Source organism: Antedon bifida, chromosome 3 (genome assembly GCF_963402885.1).
Source record: "Antedon bifida chromosome 3, ecAntBifi1.1, whole genome shotgun sequence".
Lineage (NCBI taxonomy): Eukaryota > Metazoa > Echinodermata > Crinoidea > Comatulida > Antedonidae > Antedon > Antedon bifida.
The window spans coordinates 2583045-2600977 of NC_136228.1; the positions used below are offsets into that span (position 1 = coordinate 2583045).

A 17933-nucleotide genomic window follows, 5' to 3' on the forward strand; every position below is an offset into this window, starting at 1 on the left:
ATGTACATAACCTTGCCAAATAAATATATTCTGTTTGAGGCTCCCATGTCCGTCTAGAGGAAGAAGACGAATAAACTATGTTGGCTGCATTGCAAGGGACACCAGCTGATTCATATCCTGAACAAAGGATTGTGGGGTTGCATTGTGAACTCCATCTCAAATGCGACTGCTTCATTATGATGGTGATGATTATTATTATATACAGATAAATAGACATTACAAAACATACATATTACAGTATTACAAGAACACAATGACATAGACAAATACAATTTTGTTACTTGTTTGTCCAATTTATTAGTACAAAATTACAACAATTAATTTAAAATATTAATGAGTAAAACAATATGTCCATTGAACAAAGCAACAATCGTGCTGAATAATGTATTGAGGTTAGGAATTACATGCGAGTTGTTTTAATTAGTAAAACATTGATTATTTATTTGTTTACCTTAACTGTGTATTTAAGTGATTATATTGCGTAGTTTACTTTAAATGTTTTTTCTTTTTAATAACTTGGCTTTTGCAATCCATTTATTTATGAGATTTGATTCTTCTGCACGGACGCCTATGACTGAGGGAATGTCTCTTGAATCTGAACCTCTGCAGAGAAAAACAAAATAAAATAAATTAATGTATTAATAGTTGTCCTCAGTTTAACTGGAAACAAAAAGTGAAATTTGGCTAGACTATCTACGAACCCACTAGAGCTAATAGTGCAGTGCCTACCATGTTCAATGCACCGGGTTCTATTCGTTTCAATACTGTATTGTTATTGTTTGATTTGGTTGAGATGGTGATATGGAATAATAACAAATTTTCACTGAATTTGGGAGGTATGTAATTGTGAAGGGAGAATGTAGGGGACAGCGCAAGAATTGCGCGTTTCAACCTTTGACAGCTAAAATAAAATTATTAACTACTTGACAGACTATTAATATCACATGTTAGCGCTCTCCCGTTTAAAAAAGCCTGGATCCGCCCCTGTAAGGCACTGTATTAAGGATTGATTATTATTAATGGTATTTTTGTATGTCTCATTATAAATTACCACTTTTTTTATTGTATTGCTTTCACCATTGATAGAAACTAATAAATAGATCATTCCCGCTTACTTACCTCATATCGTAATGATGGGCACCGCCTTTAACAATGAAAGACACTAGGGAGTCCGATATATTAGAAAGCACGCCACCACCTCTCCATGGATCAAGCTCACCGTTTGAAAATATTATATTGCTTGCTGATTTTATATCTAAAGTGAAGAATGAATAAGTTTAGTGAACAAGAATTGGTAGAAATAATTATTATTTAATTTTTTTTTCTTTGCCTTTTCAGTATGTGTCATTAGTTTGTTTGGACCTAGAATCTACCAAAACTATGAATGCTGAAGCATGTCCCAATGTGCGCAGATGTGCACAATGAATTACCATGGAATAATTAATTCCTAGGTCATACTGTAGGTCACCCAACAAATTTAAATCTGTCCTAAAACTGGTCCACTCTTAAGCCAACCTAAAAAGATTTCCTTTTATTTTTCAGAATGTATTTGATATAACATAATGTGACCAAATTGAATGCTAAAAAAGTTTAAATTTCATTTTGGAAAGTTCGATATTGAGATATTGATACTGTAGTATTATATACAGTACCTTCTCCCCACACACTAATATCAAGCCAGTCATTTCTTGGTTTTACTTTCCATGTTTTCTGGCAATACTCATCCCTCATCTTCAATGTAAAAGGAAGTGACGGGAACATGTCTGTCTGTCCGTTGGATCCCTCTGGTAAGATCAATTCAGTACAAGCCTGAAAAAATGAATTTGAATCTCATAAGTTTGAAAGAATAGTCATCAAACAACAAGAAATGTGACACATTGGTAAAAGCATCACACTTGTATGTGAGAAAGGATAAGTTCAAGTCAGTGCAATCACAGTTTATCTCATTAGTTCTGCAGACTTGTGTAAAGCTAAAGTCAAATTTCCTAAAATAATAATCTATTTTTATAGCGCCATTCCAATGATCATTTCTCATGGCGCTGTGGATTTAGAAGTGGCGTAACAGCTATGAGCACTCACTGGCTAAACCCATAGCTTAAGTGTCCCTAGAGAATTAACATTCCAATGCAACTACCCAGCGTCAGAGAGCCCCTTAGGAGTGCCAAACCAGAAGTCTTTTCCCCCTGCATTACACCACTGGGACTTAGATGTTATTTATATATTTATGTCATGTCAGTGCTGCCAATTCTAAAGCTCTCTCGCCTAAACCGAATCAATAAATTGTTTGAAGTCTAAGCAGCTTTTAACCAGCCACTATGACTAAATGTCTCATTTTGATAATATTTAGGAGCATCTGAAGTTACTTTACCTGGTAATCCTATGCTAATCTGTCGTTGCCAGTACCACAACCAGTAGGGTCAGCACATTCAATAAATTCAGTGAAAATGTCAAAACATTTCAGGCTGCCTCCCGTGCCATTGTAAAACAAACCTACAAAAATTACATTTGATCTACAGTAATCCTTCAACTAAGAATTAATATAAACTCAACTTCTAAACAATATTAACACTTTTTCATTCAAAACAGTGTATTATTGAATTTTAAAATCAAAAGGCAAATTACAAATTACTGCTGCATTAGTTACTGAATCTCAATGAAGATACAAAAAAATAAGAAAAAAGCTAAATCAAAACAATATGAAGTAAAACAGCCAGAGAGAAATTACAGAGCTTTCTGGTAACACTACCCCTTCCTCGGTGCATATTGGTTTTGTATACAAGTAAATGTGATATTACCTGCAGCTTCAGCCAGGCCTTGCAACGGATCAGTAGCAGCTAAAATCATTTTACATGCATACTGAAAAGGAATTATCATAAACTGTAATAAGAATGAATATCTATTCATATTGTGACTAGATTAGTGGAGAGCTTGGTTATAAAACCAAATATTTATAAGGCCTTCATGGTCATGTATATATTGTCTGTTACAAGGTAATACTTACGTTAACTGGATAGCCTGGTAATGGAGCCAAGAAGTGTGTAGGGTATGGGTAGTCCATCATAGCTAGGCTGGTGAATGAGTTGCGTACCCAGCCTTTAAGATGCGTTGCTTGAGCTGCAGTGAGTGGTTTACATAGTCTAAATGTTTCAGTGATTGTCTTAAGACCTGAAATAATAAAAGCAAAATAGTCATATGATATTTTTATTGAGGGACTATATATTTTTAAGAAACAAAGCTGAGTGAGTTGCTGCACGAAAATGACTGGGTCCTCAGGATTTCAGTGGATTTTGTAAGTCTAATGACAGGGATACGAAAATTACTTCAAATGACATTGGGGATCAATAACGTTTACGATCCTCGAAATGATAGCATCGACCAATCACGTTCACATTTCTACATGGGCTATATAATGTATGTTTATATTTCACCATTTCATAGTTAAAATTTGTACATACCTTGATCACCCATTTGCACAAGACTATCCAGCTTACTAAAAGCAGTCATGACTGTTTTAGGACACTTTGGGTCAGCCTTCTCAAAGTCCTGTACAAAAAAAACATTAGATAGATATGTAGAAATGATATACTAGATAGTTAGTGCTGTACACATTCCAGTATAAGTTCACGTTGAAGGCAGTGGGCTTATGTATGGTATAAAAAAAAAATACAGCACAGACTAAACAGTAAACATAAGCAACAATACTAAAAAAGGCTTATACAACATCGGAGTACAGTAATACTTCATCAAAACATTTGATTCTTAATTAAATGTTTAAAGTTCTGTCCACACTAACAAAAGTGTGATGTGCCCAAATATGGCAGTGATATGACATCATCATGTCCATATATGGGCACATCACATAAAGTTTGAGAGTGCCGACAGAGCTCAACAGTTGGACTAAATGTAATGTTATTACCTTTGTCACATCTGCAAATAACTCAGTTCGATCTCCTTTGCCAGCAATCAGATAAATAGGAGCACTTGCGGCTAATGCTCCGTCTATTACATTTGGGTATTTGAATCTCATGTAAGCAGCTAGCATACCTCCATAGCTGCAGACAAAAGAAAATAACATAACAATAACCATGAAAATAATTCATTACAAATATTTAACTAATTAATTTTATAATATTATCATTATCCCATGAGAAGACATTTTCTACTGGATTTAATTACACATCACTTTTTGGCGGATTCTATATCTAGACAACGACCAACAACACACATAGGACTTGGGTCATAGGTCATCACTATCGAAGACTCAACTATTGATTACATCATTGACTAATGAATGACCTTGTTGGTCAATACATTTTTTGTGGGTGGTAAATTTGGTATGTAAAATGGTGCAGAGAATGTAAGTTTCATGCAGCATATCTTTATACTTTATACCTTCCGCCAAATGCAATGACCTGTGTATTCTGAACCGATAAATCTTCTTTTAAATGTTTGATTATAATGGCGTAGTCAGCCATCGCTTGTTCCAACGTCAATAAACTGATTTTCTCTGGTGTGAACGAGTCCTTTCCAAAAGGCAGTGACGAGCCATAAAATCTCTACAATAAAGAAAATGCTTTACATGTTAACAGAGAAATACTAAAACTCCAGCAACAGTAATAATACATATAAAATAATGTATACCATGAATGATATTATTACAGTGGAAATTTTGTTTATAACTTATTCAATTCTGAATGTTAAATGTTTTTAAGTAGTATACCAAGGTCCCAAATTGGAAAAGTAAAATATCGGAGAATATATGAAAGCATGGTCAAAAAATAGAGGGCAAAAAAAAACAAAACATAAAACCAATCTTAGACATTAGCATCTACAGTAAACACTGGATATGCCAGGCCTGTAGTTGACAAACTAAAATCTCTAGTAAGCAGCATAATAAAATTTTTTTCAATATTATTATCATTATTATTTTTTTCTCATATATCCAAAAAAATCAGAGAGTTGGGAGGTCTGATATAAAAGTTTATAGTGTTTAATTATTTATACACCTATTTTCATTTTTGTATTTTTTATATAAAACATGAATGGCGCAGAAAGAAGAGGGTGTTGAAGAATATCTGTTTAGCACTAACATGTTCTGCAAAGATTATGAGGGCTTTTGATTGGACTGCAAGGTCGTAGACAAGTCATGAGTTCTGCAGAAAGCCCTCAATAGGTCCCTCATTTCCAGTGTAAAAGAAAATGGGTCCATTACTACGATCCCAATATGTATCTGAAAAAAAAGAATGAGTTGAAAATTGAATATAAAACTGCAAACATGTGTCTATTCTGCTGTAGGAATAAATAACTAATTCAATTATATATAAAAAGCTTTAAAAATAAAAATGTATCTTTATTTATTATTTGTTCATTAATCATTATTCACATATAATATTATTATTACATGAAATCAACATATATAAAGGCCTATGCGATAAATAAAATCGACCGGTGCTACAACCGTACATCACCTGCCCTGTCTAGCATGCAGTATAGTGTTAAGTGTAGGCCTAGTACTATCACCCTAGTGGGTTTTACCTGTATTCTGGCCTAACTAAAATATACAGCAGGAAGGACGGGTCTCAGCCAGCAGTCACGAGTCAGTCAGGCTGACTAGGCTAGGCCTAGCCTAGATAAACTTACCATTATATAGGTATTTCTGTTTAAAAGTTTGACTTCCATAACTAGCAAAGTTGAAATGATCTATAGTTTGATCAAAGTATTTCGTTTCGTAATCGTATGCATTGCTTTCTATTGCATAAAAAGCAATACAAATGATAAATATTATCGGTTTCATTTTTGTTTGTTTTATCACCTGACAAAACCGATGTATTTCACGTGACTCGATATCTGGAAAAAAAAATTTAAAAAGGCAGAGCGCCACCTATTTTTAAATAATGTTCCCGTTGGTATAAGAGAGTACAGTAATTGGAAAGATAGGCCTACTGTATACTGTATGATTGGTTGGCGTTTTATGATTGGCCAGTAGTTCATTTGGTTGGGGAAAAAAAATGATTTTTGCTCTTTTGATTTTTTTTCCCCTTTTGATTGTACGCAGATCAAGTAGAGTATTAATGTATTTTATTATTACCCATATACTGTAGGTAAAAAAACTGTAACTGTACAAAAATCCACATTTTAGATTCTCAAACTTTGAGACTACCGTATATATTATCAGGGATCCCTGATAATATTTATCAATTGTCAAGGTGTGATAATATTTATTTACAAATACCTAATTGAACCAATATATAAACAATATTAATAAAAGTATTGTATGTACGAAGATACGCAACGTGTCATTTTGTGTGTGTTGGGTGACAAGCGAGGAACAGTACATTTCGGCAAAAGTATAAATATGAAAATCGGAAACTGTACTGGAATCAGCCTACAGTGTCAGATTATACGAGGCTATTGGCACAGTTAACTGTGCGTATAAATTAAAGTTTTCTATAGACACGGTCGGTCCCACCGTGTGTGTGTAAATCAGTGTTGTCTTTAGCTCATCAGCATCTTCGTCAGCAAATGTTTTTACTTTGAATAACTATAATTCAGTTTCTAAGTAAGCCTGGTCTCTACTAAATAATTCGTTGTCAATTTCTAGAAGCAAATCATTTCCAATATCTGGAGCAACAAACGATGATCTATTTGGACTGAACAATTTCACAATCGGTAACTGGGTTGCACCTTTATTACACTTACTTATCAAAAAGCGTCCTTTGTGATCTGGTGAGCGTGGATCGTTTGTGGAAGACGATTTTTTAGTGTCTTTGTAAACGTCGTCAACCGCATTGGAAAGTTTTTCTTCTAAATTTGTTTCTGATGATGGTATTGCATTCAAACTGATTTTAGACACTTGGAATCTGTTATTTTTAATAGTCTGCTTGTCATTGTCGTAAGAAATTGCGCGCGCAGTTCGTTCGCAATGAGTTTCTTTTGGGTTAACCGAGCGTGTCGGATTTTCATGTTCTGCTGAGGTAGTGATGGCTTCAGTCTTCTTCTCTTTTAATGGGGTTACTGTAAATCTGCCACGCTTACTTGTACTTGGTACATCAAGAGAACTGGTGTTTTGTGTAGAAGACTCTTTTAAAGGAACTTTGGCGACATTAAACCTTCCAACAGACTGCATCTTGCTGTCTTTGTCTCCAACTTCTTGAACGTGCTCAGTCTGAGCACTTCGGTTGATAGGTTCTTCCTCATAGTTCTCCAACTCGTGAATTTGCGCTATTTGGTTGATAAGATCAAAACCTCGCACGGTTGCGTACGCCGAATCTGTGCTGCTTGCCATAGACGAGGACCGGCGTCCAATGAAAGGGCGTCGCTGCTCAATTCGCGCCGCCGCTCCTTCAGTACTGTCCTGTTCGTAAAATCTATTTCCTTCGGTAAGCCATCGCGAACTCGATCCCCGGCGGAATGGCGACCGGTGGTACAGCTCTAATTCATGGAATTCCTACAAAATGTAATAATACAAACCAATATTAGTACTGACGTTGTTTACATTACAAACCGTTAAAAGGTGATCATTCTTAGAACGTCATACTTACCCTATGGTTTCTTCCGTCTTTGCTATCGTCGTCATCATCACCACCACCATAGTAATCATAATCATCATTATCAAGATTTGTATCGCGACTTCGGAATCCTTTTTTACCGAAACAAATGCAATAAGAAGACGGAGATATTGACTTGAAAAACGAGGTTTCTGAATTCTTATGTGGACGACATCCTGTGAAAAAGAATCAATACGTCATCACGAATCACACGACTGGTGTCGTTTATCGTTATTCTGATGATTTACGGTTAAATGAGATAAAATGGATATTTGAGGTGAACCCCAAACATGGCGTAAGAAAGAAAGCCGAAAGTGAGTTACTTATGTTCTTACCTCTAACAAGACCTGTTGTCATACCCATGGCTACAGCTACTACAAAACCTGAGAAAGCATACCAAGTGTACGAAAACAACAGGTGCCAAACGTGTTCTTCTTTCCTAAAAGAAGGAATGGTATGAAAAAAGACATATATATAAATGTTAAACAATAATTATCACAGTTCACACGCACATGCTAATAAAAGGTGTAGGGGGGGTGGAGGAGCATTTAGTGCCTAGGCACGAACAAGGCAGGGCATGCTTTGTGTATTTTTATCTATAAGTTAAATATAATTTATAAGGGGACGCGAGCCTGATGCGCTCCGAACAAAATAGATACAGTAAACAGTTATGTAGCCTTTCTTTCTCACACTTAAAAAGTACATTAGCTGTGGGCTTTGCCATGCTAAATGTACCTACGTATCATCAGAAATGGCTTGTGCGTATATCAAGGTGCCATTTCTAGTGCTGTTACAGCCGCCAAGTTGTAGGTGAGGCAGGGTGTTAACATCCATCTTACTACCGTATGTGTAACTCCAGATGTTGACAGCAATGGAGAATACGCAACCAACAGATGCTGCCTAGAGATAAAAATAACTGAATATCAATTATCTTTTATTTTCTTGTGCGAATGTATTCAGCGTTTACTTGAAACGTGCGCGTAAAGGCCAATTTACATAGACGAGCGCGGTAACGGTAAGCGGAAAACCGTGTAGCTTGTCCCACGTAGAATCTGTATCTATCCTAAGCGGAAACCGTCCGTCTGCTCCGCGTTTTGTGTAATTGGTCATAAGGAATAACAAATTCTATTTTGTTTATTACCGTTACCGCTCGTCTGTGTAAATTGGCCTTTAGATGTTTATTGTATGCGAAAAGAGTTTAAACCTACCACACCATCTACTCGAGAGAAGAAAATACCAAGTGTAAATAACCCAAGAAGAGGTCCACCAAACAAGCCAGGAATACTTAACGCTAACTGGAAGAGAAAAATAATTCGGTAACAATAAAGGTAATGTTATGGAAATAATGAATTACTTTGATTGTATAATGGTTGTGATAAAATAATGAGAAGAGTGACTTGTGACAAGAAAGTTGGTGACGTCAACAAAAATATGACGATGAAAAATAGACGACGGTTTTTGTAAAATTAAACTTAAGATGTTGTGATTTATTATAACGACGATGGCAAACTAGAAACACATTATTAAATGTTGTCCATACTTACTTGCTCAGCCTGATTACCATTCATGACCAACGGAACAAAGGTTACAATAAGACCAAAACAGACAACTGAAAAAACCGAATTAAATTCCTGAATTTAATGGTTTATATCCATCCATGATAGTTTAACTTGACCCTATAATTTATATGCAGTAGGCCTATGTTTTATTTTTCACGCTTGGCAAAATACATGATTTTGCCACTGATGAAGACCTTTCCAAGCACTTACCCGTAACTTTAAGAAAATTAAGATAGACAGAATCCCGTATTTCGCTAAACGTAGTCTTAATAACGTCTTCACCAAAAACCGTTGACATTGAATGCAGAGCCGATGCTGTAAAGCTAAAAATAACACTTTTTAAAATACAGTAGTTAAAAAAGTGAAAGCTCTGTGATGCGCGTGACGGAATGAGTCCAAGCACGCTGTGTGATGTATTCGAGCGTCTCATGTGTTTTAGATAGTCGAAATGAATATTAGAGCGTCGATGCAAATGGTAAACAAGCTCTGTGACGTATGCTTGACGCGTCCCATGTGTTCTAGTCTGAATGAGAAGTGTTGATGTAAACGTGAAACAAGCTTTGTGACGTGTTGTACGTGACGCGAAATTCGTGACGCGTCTCCTAAGCGTTGATAAAGAAACACGCTGTGTGATGTATTGGAGCGTTTCATGTGTTGGAATGAGGGTCGTCCTAAGCGTTGATAAAGAAACACGCTGTGTGATGTATTCAAGCGTCTCATGTGTTGGAATGAGTCCTCCTAAGCGTTGATATGAAACACGCTGTGTGATGTATTCAAGCGTCTCATGTGTTCTAGTCGAAATGAATAATTACAGATGTAAAATGGTAATCAAGCAGTGTGATATGACGTATGCGTGACGCGTCTCATGTGTTCTAGTCAGAATGAGCCCTAAGCGTTGATTTAAACGTGAAACATTTAAGCTTCCTTGATGACATGTCGCGTCTCATGCGTTCTAGTCGAAATGACTCATAGAATGTGTTAGAAACGTGTAACAAGCTGATGTATGTTAGTGATGCGTCTCATGTTCTCTTGGATGGTGTGTACCTCATTGACGAACTGAAAATGACAGCCAGGAAGAAACCAGGCATCCCAGGATGATGTTTCAACCCATGGGTTACTGTGTATGGCAGTATCTAGAAAATAACCGACCATAACACAGGATTAAATCAATATATTTTCAAATGAAGTATAACGGTTGTTTTGCTCTGCAGGGCCACTTCACTAGCTGGCAATTACAGCCCACCATTTCTTACGTTAACGTGCAAGATGCACGAATCAAACTAAATCAAACAAACACACTATCTTGCGTTTTATAGTAATTGATTTGTTATATAAATTTAAATTTATTAGTTGTATAATTGTTCTATTATATCGGTGGGAATAATAATAATGATTACCTGCAAAAACGGCATGCTTGGATATTCATAAGAACAATCTTTAGTTGTAGCATTTATAACTAGCGCTGACATGAACAAAAGTAAAAACGCCACCGACAAAGCAATCAAACTACTTAGGAAAAACCTGTAGGAATAAATAACGATAAACCACTAGTAATAAACATAATAATCACGCTTGTGTTTGTGTAAAAGTACTTGCTTTCCATTTGTTGGAAGCAACGCAGGGGCGTACGCACACGCAAGTGAGTTTAATTTCACTTCATCTTATTCGGTCTATTTCAATATTATACATAACAAAAAAAATGAAATTGGGGAGACCAGGGTCAACCTAAGTGAACTTAATTACTGTTGACCAATCAGAATCGACAGTTTCTCTATCGTATCGTGATTGGTCGAATTACTTGCACTGCGATTACCTCCTTACGTTGCGTTCTAGGGGACTGCGCATGCATTGAAAACGGATCGAGAACCAGTTACAATGGTACGTAAAGACGTCGCAGTTTGTTGATGAAGAATAAACATAACTTTTCTATGACTGTCCACCCTAGGACTGTTTGTTATGAGAGAGCAATCTGCAGACATATCTATGCACTGTTTATATAAATGTGCATAAAAGTTCCAAACTAAAGCTCTGTCTACACTATCAAACTTTGTGACAAAAAGAATGTGATGTATTATGGACAGAATGATGTCATATCACTACCATATTTGGGCATATCACTACCATATTTGAGCACATTACACTTTTTTACAAGTTTACACTTACCGTTTTCGTTTATTTGGTTTGAGTGCGAGAGCACGTTGTATGTACGACTGATTAACAGCTATTACAGATACAACATGGATAGATCCACCTATTACCAACGTCACTGTGGTATACCATGTTGGAACGATTGAGCTAAAGAAAGTAGGACATAATGCATATTATACCTTTCACACCAAAAGCAAAACTCCGGAGACAATCCGGAGTTGACGCCCCGGTGTTTTGGTGTGAAAGGGGTATTATATCATAATAAGTTTTTTTAAGAGCAATGATAGATTAATGTAAACGCTAACATTGTAACCAACCCCATCAAGCTCAAAGTGTACCTGGAATCGGAGTTCCTTAAAGATGGAGTTCTACTTGGACTAGAGTGCTTTAGAAAACAAAATATTCGATTTGTAAGCCTACATTGTGTCATTTAAAGTAAAAATATTAGTGGTCATACCTTTGACTAGCGTCACCAAGATTACTGAATGACGTGAATATTGATAATCCTTGTTGTACGAGTCCCTTAATGACGAATCCCGTAAGTCCGATACACACAATGAAGTACTGAAAAACTTGATTCCAAACCACAGCTCGCAAACCTCCCTTCAATTGAATATAAATAAAAAGGGATACATTTTTCGTTATTTTTTATTATTCAACAACGTCGGTAGCATTCTGGTTCCCACTGGACTCTGAACTAGCTTGTACTAGCCACGTGTACGATATTCTTAAAAGGTACAGTATATAGGCCTTTACAGTACTGTTTTATCTCAACACCAACTTACAAAAATTGAATATAACGTGGTGACACTTCCAATCAAGACAACCGTTTGGAACGGAAAACCAGTAGCTATAAGAAAAATTATAATGTTGATGGGGTTATACTATACAGTAGAACCCCTATTAAGGGGACATGTTCAAAATGTCATCTTAATAGGGTGTCAGATTAGCCCAAGGGAAGAATGAATATTAATCAACCTCCCCCTCCTTCAGACCAGAATATTTTCCCTCTTAATAGTCAAATCTAAAAGTCAAATTAATCCGATCATTTACAAACAATTATAGTTTTTTCTTCATTAATAAATAAATGCCGAATAAAATAATTGCAATTGCCTACCTTTACTGAGTGCTGATATTGAAACGTATGCATTCAAAACACAAAATGTTATCTGAAAAGTAAAAAAGAAAAATTATGCTAGTTAGGATCACGGTCAACCAATCCAATTTCTGCAACACTTTACAGCAACAATTTACGACGATGCAATTGGATTCATAATGTATTACTTACCGAATACAGACAGTGAATTATCATTGCTAAAAGCTGTGTATGTCTTGAAAAACGAACCTTCAGAAACTGTATAAAAAAAAATGACGTCATAAAAAAAAAATGAATTTAAAGGGATACTCCGGGAAAAAATTATATTGTACCTTTTTAGCACCTGGCATTGAAAATTAATCTCAAACTAAAAGATTGCTTAAATATGCCTGGTCGTTTATTTTATCTATTAAAATATGGTAATTTTAAAATAAAATAACATTGATAACAATTCCAATTTTAAAGTGTAGCTCCGGGTTTAAAATGTAGTGTCCATATACGGACATGATGATGTCATATCACTACCATATTTGAAAATATCACTACCATATTTGGGCAAATCAAACTTTGTTTATCAAACTAGTTTGATAGTGTGACAAGGCTTTACCACAGTCGAAAAAGTGGGGTTATCATCAATATTATTAACATGTTAACCTGAAACATTTAATTTAAACCTAACGAAAAATTAATAAATAGGGAAAAAATTCGTGAGTATAAATTTTTCGGTGGATCAAATGACACAACACAGTAACAATATTGCATTTATAACCAAGGCAATCTAACAACAGGACACTGAGCTCGCTTTATAGGAACTCGTAACAGTCATTCGATCTTATGTCTGTTGTTAAGGATCGTGGAACTGACCGTGTCGCAGCCAAACCCTTTGATCTCCAGTCAGATTGCCTTGATCACACAGACTAATGGCGGGAGCTAAGTATAAGTAAAGCGGTGAAAAGCATGTTTTACCCCTTGTTTGGATAAAGTAAGTATTGAATATTTAAATCAAATCTTCACTTACACTGAATATACTCCTAGTTTTCAGATGTGAGAAGATTGGTAAATAAATAAAACAAGTAACAGTAATTCCAACTGCATAGGCGACACATATTAATACAATTACAATGCCTTTATAATAAAGTTGTAGAGGTAAAATGAGAATAGCTAGGCCGGGTAGCATTGAACTAGCTAAAGACAAACATATCACTTTGCCCCCTAAAGAACCACTTGCTAACATAAAGTCATCACTATTCTGAGGCTGGCCTCTAGCCTGTGCAAAATAATATCCAGAAAAAAGGTATATGCATAGTACAATTCCGAACAAAACGTAGTCGTCCACGGCAAAAACACGTGCTGAACACATAGCAAAAGTTATAAGCTAAACATTTTCAGGTCTAATAGTTTACTGTGCCGCCAAAACACTGACGTCCATAACAAAATGAAAGAATGTTGTTTATATTCGTTTATTTTCGATTATGGCCTATAAGTCCAAAGTCTGATACAACTGGCTTCAGATTCAACCGCGACAAAAGAAAACAGCGGATAGGATTTGAAGCGAAAAGCATCTGACGGAAAAAAGTAGGTCTAAATCGGGCTGAAATAAGATTTTATAGATAGGGCCTATATATTGTTTTCTTAGAATGATTAGATGGAGCGGGGCAGCGGGATCTCTCCCCTCCCCTCACCCAACAGTGTGCAACAGACTGATCGAGGTGCTAGAGACGGGGAATGTGGCCACGATCCGTCTTGTTTGCTTGCATGATAGCTATATTTTGATGTCATCATGTTTACTATTATCTTATATAATGAACTTTATACAGGAAATATCATACAAAGGGGAATAATTTTCCGGTAATTTGAAGAGAGACCTCGTGAATATTAAAAATGAACGACTGGCACCTTGATTCCTCGAAACCATGAATATTCATGCTAAAAGGTTAATATAATTAATCAAGTATAGGCCTATAACAATATTTAAAATCGATAGCAATCAATATACTGGCATGTCTACAACGAAATAAAACAAGATATGGATATTGTGTAGTAGCTTACAGCTGATCAGGTCAAACAAGGTAATGGAAAATTACAGACATGTTTTGCACCGTACTCAAGTAGGTGAAGCTGTATCATACGTTTAGCGAACCAGCCAATGAGAGCACACACTGTCTTTACAAAATGTCTGTATAAATACAGTTTACTAATAATATCAATTCTTACAGACAGACATTCCGCAGTGATTGTATGGACATAAAGCTGGTCAATGAGAGAAAAACAGACTTAATAATACTATACTTAGGTAAATACATTTTTTTTTGTCTTCTCTTGAAAAAATTTTAGATTTAGAATAAATGTATTTCTGTACTTAATTCTTTGTTGTACACTTTTGGACTTGGAACAAATGTACCGGGAATAGGGGGAGGGGGGGGGGGGTGGAATTATTTCCCAGAGGTAACTTAAATTAGTTATTGTTATTATTGTGTAGTACGTCATAACTATTGCATGTTGACCATGCCTTCCCAAGCTCGCATAATGATTAATTCGGGGATCTGTTCGTATATTTCTGGTTAACAAACTTTATATTTAGTGATGCGTGTCTATAGGTCTACATATAGGCTACATGCCTCCTATTTATAGCACGTGTTGACTGTTACCGGCGCGAATGTTTGATTCAGTTAACATTTTAAAGGAGTTGGATAGTCGAGTGGTTTGGACACTAGACTGTCACACAGAGAGACCTGAGTTCAATTTCCGAAACTCCCAGTCTACTCAGCTGTAAATGAGTACCTGGTTGAAAATACAAAGGAGGATAAGGCGGCGTGACCCTACTACTACATAATTTCGAGGCTTCTCAAATGAGCTCCTAACAGCTCATTACCCCTAAGTGTTCAGAATTGAATACGGGACCTTTACCTTCTACCTTACCATGTTAAATCATGTGTATTGAAAAATTTCCTGTTTTACTAGTAGGCTAAATTTAGAGGGATGGGGCATGCACAAAGCCGTCCTTCAGGCGCATTTTAAATTTCCACGCTGAACTTTGTATGAACTCAAATATTAAAAATAGCTTTGAAATCCTATTATGGCCAACATCACGTCTGACTGGTGAAATTAATACATGGTCAGCTCTGTTATTGATTTGTCGGAGCAGCGCGTGAATGGATTTGTTATGATAAGATAATATAACAGGGAATTATGTAACCTTTGATTGTGTTTAAAATAAAAATGGATCGAGAGTCCCGACTTAATATATTTGAAGCAAAATGGCTTTTGCATTTCAATTTCCGATATTTAATGAGGCTCACGAGTTCTGATAAATTGCCAAAATTAATTCACACTTCAGTTAATAATAATGTGACGGTATGAATCTTTGTACTGTATTCGCCTTCCCCCTACCACAACATCTCCCCCCACCCCACACCATTACATTACAAAGCAGCAAGCGTGGGTAACATAATTAACCATACAAAAGATAAAACGCAGTAATAATGTTCAGCAATTCATATTACAATTTTTAATCCCCATCCTTCTCAGCGCCCCAAATCCCCACCCCCTCCCTCCTGCATACCTATCCCCATTTTAAAATATGGATTCGATCCTGGACCCAACTTAGAAGGGGAAGTATATAGTAAAATCACAATATTTATTCAATAATATTATTACACGCGTCTCAATGATTGTAATGTCGTATAAACCTATAATACCTTTCTCATCCATCATTGTGAAAACGTCTGTTGCCATGGTACCGTAATACTAATTTGTGAAAAATGTCAGGACTGTGGTAATCGTTGTTGCACTTATGAAGATTTCTATTTTTGTGCAATATTGTGGAGATTTTTTAAAACGAACAGACAACACAAATTTGTCCGTTATTTCTCTACGCGCTATACTAAATTTGCTTCATATCGTGACTGGACAACTTACCGGGTAAATGACTAAACCCGAACGGGTGCCAGGGTAGAATGTTGGAATTCAAATTTGAATAAAAATGTCAGCCTATACACTACATAATACATACCAGTCAGGGGACAAATGGCAGAAGGTTTCTTACTTTCTAGGAGTTTATCAGATAATCTATATTGTTTTGACAACTCTTGTAACATGATCACAGTGCTGATTTTGCCATTTTCCCCCTGATACCTATATTGAGCCAGTTAAATTAGTTCGCCATAAGTTAATTCAATTCTTATCGTTTTTACAGCAATGTTGTCTACATTTTAAATAACATAAAATTGATACATTTAAATATGTTTGTTTTATTTAGGTTGCAAGTGGAGGCCTACCGGATATACATTTCAAACTTTGGTTCTCAGCAGAAGATGAAAACCGATCAAATCATCAACTTAAACGTTGGCGGCAAGCATTACGTAACCAATGTTTCGACGTTAACGATGTACCCGGATTCCATGATCGGTAGCATGTTCAGCGGTCGTTTCCCGCCAGTGAAAGACAACCGCGGTAGTTACGTCATTGATCGCGACGGCAAGATATTTCGGTACATTTTAAACTTTTTGCGTACCGCACAACTTTGCCTACCGGACCACTTCTCCGAATGGGATCTCCTCGAAGCCGAAGCAGACTTTTACCAAATCGAACAATTATCAGAAGCCATCTTAGCGGCTAAAGAAAGCCGTGGACTATTTAACAAAAATGTAACGTTTGAATTAGAACAGCGCAAACATTGGGGCGGACTTACCGAATGGTATGGGTACACAGATTCCGATGTCATGCGAGCGATGCCAAAGTTGAACCGAGATAACGATAACAGACTCATTTGTAACGTGTGTAAATTAGATAAGGAGTCACTCCGTCCTGGAATCTGTAAATGTGACGACTCGTTCCGAAGGTTCTTCCAAGAGATCAGCAATGCCGGATTTCGCTACTGTTCATCGATGGCGGAGAATCTGCGAAAAAGTGAAGAGATAGTTATTTGGACATTTTGCCGTGGGCCGTTATATTCATAAAATGTAAACGCATTGCCTAACGGAAACATACTTTTTAAAGACCAAAAAAAAAAAAGACACAAAAAGATATACCTGATAAGTAACAATTGTCAGTCAGAATATGTGGAACAATTCTTTCAAGAAGACACGCTTAATTTTCTTTAACCACATGACTGTATATAATGCGATAGTGTATGTGCTGTAACAGATTAAACAAGTTATACTCATTATAATTTGAGTAGGACGTCCTAAACAAATCTTTACGTAACTATACAATATAATATATACTATATAATGGCTATACACATTAAACATGTTATACTCATAGAACTTAAGTAGGACCTCATAAACAAAGGTTTACGCCTACGGTTCGTAAACTCACATTAAACAATCATGTTATACTCATCTCACTCATAGGACTAAACACTACTACTAAACAGATGTTTACGGTAATACCGTAACATAACAGATGTACAGTATATAATAGCCTAGGCTATACACATTAGGCACGTTATAGGCCTACTCATACAGTTTGAGTAGGCCTTCTCTAAACAAATGATTGAACAATACTTAAGATTAAATCTCGACAGTTGTAAAATATCAGCCGTCAAGTAGGGGACTTAAGACGGTGACGTCAGTGTTACGT

The 17933-nt window shown here is 36.1% G+C and overlaps 3 protein-coding genes across 3 annotated transcripts; all 3 read right to left on the reverse strand.

The window, feature by feature from the left end:
• Positions 1-281: 281 nt before the first annotated feature.
• On the reverse strand, positions 282-5836 carry LOC144837376 (dipeptidyl peptidase 2-like). Its single transcript, XM_078692449.1, is given in 11 exon segments — positions 282-603; positions 1120-1255; positions 1653-1809; positions 2369-2490; positions 2796-2856; positions 3002-3165; positions 3456-3543; positions 3917-4052; positions 4393-4556; positions 5091-5230; positions 5641-5836. Coding segments are annotated over 11 exon segments (1434 nt in total). The 5' UTR covers positions 5795-5836; the 3' UTR covers positions 282-491.
• A 340-nt stretch (positions 5837-6176) lies between these two features.
• LOC144837378 (uncharacterized) lies at positions 6177-7924 on the reverse strand. Its single transcript, XM_078692450.1, has 3 exons — positions 7883-7924; positions 7542-7723; positions 6177-7447 (listed from the first exon to the last, which is right to left on the reverse strand). Exons 1-3 carry the CDS (start codon positions 7908-7910, stop codon positions 6542-6544), a joined length of 1116 nt encoding a protein of 371 aa, XP_078548576.1. The 5' UTR covers positions 7911-7924; the 3' UTR covers positions 6177-6541.
• Positions 7925-8282: 358 nt separating this feature from the next.
• LOC144837371 (sodium-coupled monocarboxylate transporter 1-like) lies at positions 8283-12584 on the reverse strand. The gene is made up of 11 exons (XM_078692444.1): positions 12543-12584; positions 12372-12423; positions 12040-12104; positions 11712-11857; positions 11270-11401; positions 10504-10627; positions 10151-10239; positions 9317-9429; positions 9092-9156; positions 8756-8842; positions 8283-8447 (listed from the first exon to the last, which is right to left on the reverse strand). Exons 1-11 carry the CDS (start codon positions 12564-12566, stop codon positions 8283-8285), a joined length of 1062 nt encoding a protein of 353 aa, XP_078548570.1. The 5' UTR covers positions 12567-12584.
• Positions 12585-17933: the final 5349 nt, after the last annotated feature.

Coding starts and splice junctions, on each gene's coding strand:
- LOC144837378 (XM_078692450.1), bottom strand. CDS start 7,910: ATGGGTATGACAACAGGTCTTGTTAGAG. Junction 7,724..7,882: donor GACAACAGGTCTTGTTAGAG/GTAAGAACATAA, acceptor TCTTTTTCACAG/GATGTCGTCCACATAAGAAT. Junction 7,448..7,541: donor AAGACGGAAGAAACCATAGG/GTAAGTATGACG, acceptor TACATTTTGTAG/GAATTCCATGAATTAGAGCT.
- LOC144837371 (XM_078692444.1), bottom strand. CDS start 12,566: ATGATAATTCACTGTCTGTATTCG. Junction 10,628..11,269: donor AAACCAAATAAACGAAAACG/GTAAGTGTAAAC, acceptor TTATTCCTACAG/GTTTTTCCTAAGTAGTTTGA. Junction 10,240..10,503: donor CAAGCATGCCGTTTTTGCAG/GTAATCATTATT, acceptor GTTATTTTCTAG/ATACTGCCATACACAGTAAC.